The sequence below is a fragment of the Piliocolobus tephrosceles genome, chromosome 16 (assembly GCF_002776525.5).
Source record: "Piliocolobus tephrosceles isolate RC106 chromosome 16, ASM277652v3, whole genome shotgun sequence".
NCBI lineage: Eukaryota > Metazoa > Chordata > Mammalia > Primates > Cercopithecidae > Piliocolobus > Piliocolobus tephrosceles.
In genome coordinates this window covers 74,064,233-74,073,315 of record NC_045449.1, presented here as the reverse complement: position 1 = coordinate 74,073,315, position 9,083 = coordinate 74,064,233, and the positions used below count along the sequence as shown (strand labels likewise).

The window sequence follows — 9,083 nt, the reverse complement described above, 5'->3', positions numbered from 1 at the left end:
TGGATGGATGGATGGATGGATGGATAGAATGGATGGACAGATAGAATACATGAATGGATGCATGGATAGAATAGATGGATGGATGGATAGAATAGATGGATGAATAGATGAATGGATGGATAGAAAGATTGGATGGATGGATGGATGGATAGAATGGATGGACAGATAGAATACATGAATGGATGGATGGACAGAATAGATGGATGGATAGACAGATAGATAGGATAGATGGATAGGTGGATAGATAGGGTAGGTGGACAGATAGATATGGTAGATGGATGGATAGATGGTGTGATGGTTAGTATCAGGTGTCAATTTCATTGGGTTGAAGGATGCCGAGATAGTTGGTAAAGTATTGCCCTGGGTGTATCTGTGAGGGTGTTGTCACAGGAGACTGACATTTGAGTCAATGGACTGGGAGAGGAAGATCCACCCTCAATGTGGGCGGGCACCATCCAGTCAGCTGCCAGTGTGGCTAAAACAAAGCAGGCAGAAGGTGGGGAAAGCTGGCTCGCTGAGTCTTCTGGCTTTCATCTTCCTCCTATGCTGGATGCTTCCTCACGTTCCTCCTGTCCTTGGACATCAGACTCCAGGTTCTTTGGCCTTTGGACTCTTGGACTTATGCCAGTGGTTTGCCAGGGGGATCTCGGGTCTTCAGCCACAGACTGAAGGCTGCACTGTCGGCTTCCCTGCTTTTGAAGCTTTTGGACTCAGATTGAGCAACTACTGGCTTCTTTCTTTCCCAGCTTGCAGATGGCCTATCACGGGACTTCACCTTGTGATTGTGTGGGCTAATTCTCCATAATACACTCCCTTTCATATAGACATAGATCCTATTAGTTCTGTCCCTCTGGAGAACCCTAATACAGACTTACAGACAGATGGATAGATAGGACAGACAGAGAAGATGGATGGATAGGTATCTGGATGAATGGATGGATGGATCATTGATAGTAGATGATAGACAGATGGACAGACAGACGGACAGACGGATGGATGGACAAACAGATGGATGGGAGAGGATGTATTAAGAGAATTGGCTCACATGACTATGAAGGCTGAGAAGTCACCATTTGATTAAGCTTACGATCATTCATTTTCATTCCCAAGATCCACCTGTCTTCCACAAAGGCCAAATAGGGGAGGTGAATGGGAATCCCCACCCCTGCCTCTTTGGAGTGCTTGGAGGTGGCACTAATCCCTGCAATCCCTCCAGGGATGCAGTACTGCTTTTTTTTTTTTTCCTGAGTCAGGGTCTCACTGTCACCCAGGCTGGAGTGCAGTTGTATGATCACAGCTCACTGCAGCCTTGACCTCCTGGGCTCCAGTGATCCTGCCATTCACGCCCATGTTCACCATAGCACTATTCACCATAGCCAAGATACGGAATCCACCAACTATCCAACTACGGATGATGAAGAAAATGTGGTATATATACATAATGGAATACTACTTGGCGTTAAAAAAGAATGAAATTGGCCAGGTGCAATGGTTCATGCCTATAGCCCCAGCACTTTGGGAGGCAGAGGCAGGGGGATCACTTGAGGTCAGGAGTTGGAGACCAACAATGCTAATATGGAGAAAACCTGTCTCTAATAACAAACACAAAATTAGCCAGATGTGGTGGCACACACCTGTAATCCCAGCTACTTGGGAGGCTGAGACAGGAGAATCGCTTGAACCTGGGAGGCGGAGGTTGCAGTGAGCCGAGGACCAGCCACTGCACTCCAGCCTGGGAGACAGACTAAGACTCTGTCTCAAAAGAAAAGAAAGAAAGAAAAAAGAAAATCTGCTATTGAGTAGAGCCACCTCCATCAATAACCTTAGCCAGATCTTCTGGAGAATCTACTGCAGCTTCTCCACCAGCACTCGCTGCTTCACCTTGCACTTTTATGTTATGGAGATGACTGCTTTCCTAAGACCTCATAAACCAATCTCTGCTGGCTTCAGACTCTTCTCTGCAGCTTCCTCAACTCTGTCAGCCTGCTGTGGATTAGGCTGTGGTTTAAGGAAATGTTGTGGCCAGTTTGAGCTCCCCAGACGTCACAAACTCTCTCCGTATCAGCAATAAGGCTGTTTCACTCTCTTATCATTTGTGTGTTCACTGGAGTAGCACTTTTTTTTTTTTTTTTTTTTTTTTTGAGATGGAGTCTCACTCTGTCATCAGGCTGGAGTGCAGTGGCGTGATCTCGGCTCACTGCCATCTGTACCTCCTGAGTTCAAGTGATTCTCCTGCCTCAGCCTCCCGAGTAGCTGGGACTACAGGTACACGCCACCACACCTAGCTAAGTTTTGGATTTTTAGTAGACATGGGTTTTCACCATATTGGCCAGGATGGTCTCTCTCTCTTTTTTTTTTGAGATGGAGTCTCACTCTTGTCACCCAGGCTGGAGTGCAGTGGCACGATCTCGGCTCACCGCAACCTCCGTCTCCTGGGTTCAAACAATTCTTGTGCCTCAGCCTCCCAAGAAGCTGGGATTATGGGCATGAGCCACCACACCCAGCCAATTTTTGCATTTTTAGTAGAGACAGGGTTTCACCACGTTGGCCAGGCTGGTCTCAAACTCCTAACCTCAGGTGATCCACCCACCTCAGCCTCCCAAAGTGCTGGAAGCACTTTTAATTTCTTTCAAAAACTTTTCCTTTGCATTTACAACTTGGCTAACCATTTGGTGCAAGAGGCCTAGCTATCAGCCTATCTCAGCTTTCAACATGCCTTCCTCAAGAAGTTTAATCATGTCTAACTCTTGATTTAAAGTGAGAGGCATGAGGCCAGGTGCGGTGTGGGTGGCTCACACTTGTAATCCCAGCACTTTGAGAGGCAAAGGTGGGTGGATCACTTGAGGTCAGGAGTTTGAGACCAACCTGGCCAACATGGTGAAATGTCATCTCTACTAAAAATATAAAAAATAGCTGAGGGTGGTGCTTCACGCCTGTAATCCCAGCTACTTGGGAGGCTGAGGCAGGAACATCGTTTGAACCTGGGAGATGGAGGTTGCAGTGAGCTGAAATGGCACCACTGCATTCCAGCCTGGGTGACAGAGCAAGACTCTGTCTCAAAACAATGAAACACAATTTAAAAAAATAAAGTGAGAGGCGTGAGACTCTTCTTTTCACTTGTGCACTTAGAGGCCACTGTAAGGCTGTTTTTTTCTTTTCTTTTCTTTTGAGACAGGGTCTCACTCTGTCACCCAGGCTGGAATGTAGTGGGACAATCGTGGCTTACTGCAGCCTCGACTTCCCAGGCTCAAGTGATCCTCCTGCTCCGGCTAATTCTTGTTTTTTTTTTTTTTTTTTTTTTTTTTGAGATGGGGCTTCACCATGTTGCCTAGGCTGGTCTCAAACTCCTGGTCTCCAGCAATCTACTCACCTTGGCCTCCCAAAGTGCTGGGATTACAGGCGTGAGCCACGACGCCTAGCAAGGTGGACCATCTTTTGATCTACCTTTTGATCCACGTTTCAGCAACCAAACAAAGACTCAGAGCCCTTCCTAACTCTACCAGCTGCAACGTGAAATGCATAATCTCTGCTAGTGGGCCCACACTATTAAACTCAACCGATCCAACTTTATATCATTTGGAACTCAATGTCTCCAGCCTGGCCAGGGGCTTCCCATGCCCCCATCCCAACTTGAAGGATCCCATCCTTTGCCACCCAATGTCCTCACTTTTTTTTTTCTTTTTATACAGAAATAGAGTCTTTCTACATTGCCCAGGCTGGTCTCAAACTCCCAGGCTCAAGTGATCCTTCCACCTCGGCCTGTAAAAATGCTGCGGTTATAGGTGTGAACCATGGCATCTGGCTTAAGTGCCCCCGCTTTAACAGTAGACACCCTGCGTGGCTGAGAGCTCAGCTTTCCTTGTAACTCAGCTAATCGCATGAGAGCTGGTGCTCGATTTTCTACAGTTTCAACCCCGTGGCTACAGGAGAGAAGATTCTGACCCAGGGCACACTAACAAACTCTCAGATCATTCACGCAGAGCGGCAGACATCGAATCCCTGAGTTCATCCTTTTCACCACTTTCTCAGTGATGCTGGGGGCAACCAACCAATGATGCCTGGGAGCAATCATTGCATTTCTTGGTTTTCGATAAATGTTCAAAAGCATCATGTAGACAGTCACCAAATTCCTGGCCTCTTACGAGTGGTGAGTTAGGAGTCTCAAGTGCATTTGCTTTGCATGCCTCTAGAAACAGTTCATGCTGCGTACTACCAGTCCTCGCAGCACTATTATTAATAGAAGTGGAGCCCTCAGGCCGCGCGGTAGCTCACACCTATAATCCCAGCACTTTGCAAGGCCGAGGCAGGTGGATCACCTGAGGTCAAGAGTTTGAGACTAGCCTGGCCAACATGGTGAAACCCCCGTCTCTACTAAAAATACAAAAATTAGCCAGGCATGGTGGTGGGTGCCTGTAGTCCCAGCTACTTGGGAGGCTGAGGCAGAAGAATCACTAGAACCTGGGAGGCAGAGGTTGCAGTGAGCCAAGATCATGCCACTGCACTCTAGCCAGATCAACAAGAGCAAAAAAACTCCCTCTAAAAACAAAAAAAGAATGTGGAAGGACTGGGGTTCACACCCTGACCCCTAAACTTGAAAGACAATATCGGAGAGACCCCATGGCAAGCAGCTGGGCAAAGACTGAAAGAGGGGAAGGGTGGTGCAAAGGTCTTGCGGTGGAAGCACACCTAGTGTATCCAGGAAGGGCCAGGAGGCGGTGGGCTCTGGGGGCAGGAGAGGGAGCCAAGAGCAATGGGGTGGGCAGCCGTCTATGTAGGACCTTGTGGCCACCGTAAGGGCTCCTGCTGCTCCTGAGTTAGTGGTGGTGGGGGCGGATCTTGGAAGGGGGTCTGTGGTTTGACTGCTGTGCTGAGCGTAAGCAGGAAGGCAGCATGGAGGCGGGGAGACCAGCAGGGCCCTCTGCATGTGGGGCATGGAGGAAGGAGAGGGCCCAAGGGTGGTGGGTCCGACAGAAGCAGCTGGAAGACGGAGGTGCCCTCACCAGTGGAGGTAGGGCTGGGCTTTGGACACAAAAAGGCTGAACGTCTGGGGCTGCCAGTTATAGGGTTGGTATTTAAAGCCTCAGAGGAGGAGAATCAGTCTGAGGCCCCAGAAGCCAACAAAATTGAGGATGGACTCAAGACGGTCAGCAGGCAAGGCCCGCCTGACACTGCCCTGCTCCTGCCTCTCCACCGGCCTCCCGAGGCAGGGAGGTGCCTGGGCAGGTCCTGGGGCCCCCTCACAGCCCTTCAAAAACTAACCCAGGCAGAGCTCTCAACCCCTGCAAAGCCTCGAACTCTGCTTCCCTGCAGCATCCTCTGAAACCCTCTACCAAGCCTTCAGCTCAGCCCGACACTTCTCCTTTCCAAGGGGAGGAAGAACCGTGAGCTCTCTCCAGGAAATGAAACTGAAACTTTTCAAAAGCACCAGGAACCTCTAGCAAAGACACCGACAAAACTTCTTGAGAGTTCTGTAGCCACAGAGGATCTCGGCCCCACCTGGGCTGCCTGCTGCCCAGGGTTTATAGTTCCTGTAAGGGAGGTGAGACATCTCCAGGGGTCCCCACTGCCCCAGCATCCACCAATACCCCCGGGCCTCACCTGCTATGAGGGCTGCAGGAGGCAGCCTCTCTCCGCACTGGCTGCAGAACCTGGGGGCTTCCTCCTTGGAGACATGCTGGCACGAAGGACACTCCATGCGTCCTGCTGGGACGACTCAACACCAGCGCTGCTGCCCTGCAGATCCAGAAGCAAGAGCAGGAGTTGCTGGCAGCCCGCTATATACCAGCCTTCTGTCACGTGACCACAGCTTCGGTTTCATTTTCTGGGAAAGTGAAATCACAGCAGCCCAGCTGGTCCCCTGGTTAATAGAAACCCAACGGGAGCCAAGGCCAAGCCCAGCCCCTCCCTGCTCTCTGCTGCCCTCTTGGCTCTCAAGCTTCTGCAGTCTCTGCCCTGGTCCCTCACTCTGTCAGCCTAGACCCATTCCTGCTGCTGAGGACATCGGTTGGGCCAGGTGGGGATAGGGGATGCTCCAGACAGGCTGGGCAGCCATGTGCTATTCAGCAGGGTACCACGGCCTGCCCTGAGCAACGCGCTCAGCCTCCTGATGCTTCACCCTCCTCATCCTCTAAAGAGGACTAGAGCACCTGCCCCACAAGTGATGGGGCCTGAGCAGGCAGCCCAGAGCTACTGGGCTGGCAGTCAGATTCCTAGTAATGGGGGGAGGCTGCTGTCCACAAAGCTCCCCACTCTGCACTGACCACCTGCCCTTAGAACAGCCTCTGTGGTGGATGGCATCAAACCAAGGTGATGGTCACAGCGAGTCCAGACCAAGACTCAGGCCAGCATCCCCGGCCTCCAGGGTCACTTCTTGCATCCAGGGTGAGAGTGGAGATGGCATTTGGGCTCTTGGCCACCTAATAGTGGAGGACCTGACTCTCTCCCTCCCCAGTAAGAGGCCCCAGGGCACACTGGCCCACCCACCCCCTTCGTCTGATGGCTTTGAACCAAAGAACTCCATTGGGGCAGTGGCTGGAGCGGCAGCTGAGTGGTGCCTTCAGCAGCGGGAGGACACTCAGGCCCCCTCCCTGCCCTGGCCCTGCCCTCTCCTCCCACTGGGTCTCCATCACAGGGTGAGCTGATTCAGGCCGGGCCTGAACGCGGGACGGAGGCACTGGGTGTTGGTTCCCTGGCTTCACCTGTGTGGGAGACTAATCTATGCCACTCCAAAACAGACTCTGTGGTCAATTTTGAGATGGCTATTCAGAGAAACCACATACTCAGGAGCAGTTCTGGGAAGCTGTCCTTTTGTAAAAGGCTATAAAGGAAATCCACATCACGAAACAGCAGACTGGAGCAGAAGCTCTCTCTGAGGCCCCATTATCTGCCTAGAGGGATCTCAGAATGGTCCCAGGGACACACAAGAGGAGTGCCTGCGGCCTCACCAGTTCCTCTGAGAGCAGCTCCGAGATCACTTGAGTGATTATCTGCACAAGACAACCCTCTAAACCTCCCCTCTCCAGCCCCAAGCTCTCGTCCCAATGTCATAAATAAAACATCAATCATCTGTCGTCTTCAGTCTTCCCTTTGATGAGGTTCCCAATAAGTGTATGGGACAATTTGCATCTCTTTTCTCCAGGTCTGCTGCCCTTTTATTCCAGGGACTAAAATTATCTCTCCTTCAGAGTAGAAGGAAAGTTTAAAACTCCCCTTCCCCTGCCACAGCCAAGCCCTGGCCCCCACCAAACCTCCTCCCCTCCACACTCCACCTGAAGCAACCACCACTGGGCACTCCCTCCCTCAAACACCTTCAATGACTCCCCACCGCCCAGGCCTCTTTCTTCCCACCCGAACTGTTTCCTTCTCCAATGCTACACTGGGGAACCATAGACCAGAAAACTCGAAAAATCCTCCATAAAGCATCTTCTTTTTTTTTTTTTTTTACAGTTTCAGTCGTCACCCAGGCTGGAGTGCAGTGGACAATCTCAAATCACTGCAACCTCCGCCTCCGGGTTCTATTAATTCTCCCGCCACAGTCTCCCAAGTCCCAAGTAGATGGAATTACAGCCATGCGCCACCACACCTGGCTAATCTTTTGTGTTTTCAGTAGAGAAGGGGTTTCAGGTTGGCCAGGCTGGTCTGGAACTCCTGACTTCAGATGATCCGCCCGCCTTGGCCTCCCAAAGTTTTGGTATTACAAGCATGAGCCACCGCGCCCGGCCCCCTAAAGCACCTAATTGTTCCGTCTGCCCTAGGGGCCGAAAGACACAAGAGAGCGCCCCAGGCACCCAATACTGCTGCATTCAATACGCTTCCTGTCTTTTCTCTGCCATTTTTCCCCAAGCACAGACACTGCCACCCAAATCAAAGCCCATCCCCCCAACCACAACCAAAGTCAACAAGGTGGGGGCAGGGAAAGGTCACCACCATGTTTGCACAGCTCCTTCCCCTCCCGGCCTGGACTCCCCCAGGACCCGGCCCACCGGCTTGCAGGCAGCCTTCCGCGAGGGGTGCCCACCCCGGCCTTGAACCCCGCGCTCGGGCGACTTCGCCAAGTCGGGAGGACGCTGCGCGGTGCGGTCCGGAAGGGGCGATGCCTCCCTCGTAAAAGTTAGGAGTCTGTTTTTGCAACTTCACTTTTCCGTTGTTGCAATTCGTGCAGGCGCAGGATTCCCGGGCGGAGCTGCAGGCCCCGGTCCGGCTGTCCCCGTCCACTACCCGCCCGTGCCCCGGCCACTTCCCGGGGGCAGCACTGCCGGGATGGGCGGGTCGGGGGCTCTCTGCGCTCCGGGGATGTCGCCGGGGTCCCATGGGTGCCCGCTACCCCCACCCCGGCCCCTCCCACAGCCGGGAAACAGGGTCGGTGGGCGCCGCGGGCGGGGCTGGACCTGGCACCCCGGCGGCGAAACGGAAACTTGGAGCCGGCAGGAAGAGGCGGCCGGGAGGGGCATCCGGACGCAGGCGCCGCTCCCCGGGACCCGGCCAGCCCGCCCACCCGCGGGGCCCACGGCACCCTAGCCCGCTCCCCACCCCGGGAGACTCTCCGCGTCCGCTCGCACCTGCGGCCCCCGAGCTCGCCGCCTGCCGCGCTGTCGCCCCTCGGGTCACGGGGCCCTGGGCCCGCCCTGCCCGCCGCCGCTGGACCCGCGCAGGCGTGTGCGGAATTCCCCGCCGGTGGCGCCTCCCAGTGACTCTGCGCCCCCAGCCCCCGGGAGGCGCCTCGGGCCGCTGCGCGCCGGGTACAGGCGCGGGCGGGGCCTCGGTTCCCGCCAGGCGTGGGGCGCATGCGGGTCTCCCGGAAGCCCAGACCCCGGGCCGGCCTGAGCAGTGGGGTGGGGCCGGACAGGTGCGCCCCCTGCCCCGGCGCCCAGCACCTCGGACAGTGTCCGCGGCCGGGCAGAGCGGGCGGCCAGCCTGGGAGCCGCCCAGAGGGCGCCCGGGGGGTGCAGTGGAGGTCGTCAGCGCGCCGCCTGGGGGCCTTTGCAGATTAAGGGACCTCCGCGGCCCCGCGCAGAGCGCTTTGTCACTGACGACGGAGGGGCCACACCGGCCCGCGCCATCCCCCGTGCCTCAGTTTCCCCATC

The 9,083-nt window shown here is 54.3% G+C and overlaps 1 protein-coding gene across 7 annotated transcripts in view; it reads right to left on the bottom strand.

Moving 5' to 3' along the window:
• The window catches only part of RNF213 (ring finger protein 213), a 132,478-nt gene extending 123,553 nt beyond the window's left edge, over positions 1-8,925 (bottom strand). For 2 of the 7 annotated variants that reach the window (XM_023211605.2, XM_023211609.2), the window contains exons 1-2: positions 8,559-8,925; positions 5,599-5,821 (exon numbers count right to left, since the gene is read on the bottom strand). In XM_023211605.2, coding sequence (XP_023067373.1) covers positions 5,599-5,695 — 97 coding nt within the window. In that variant the 5' untranslated portion in view covers positions 5,696-5,821; positions 8,559-8,925. Of the gene's footprint in view, positions 1-5,598; positions 7,249-7,982; positions 8,486-8,558 lie in introns of those variants that run through there. The other 5 variants (XM_023211603.2, XM_023211607.2, XM_023211604.2 and 2 more) reach the window with 4 other exon arrangements.
• Between the last annotated feature and the right edge of the window lie 158 nt (positions 8,926-9,083).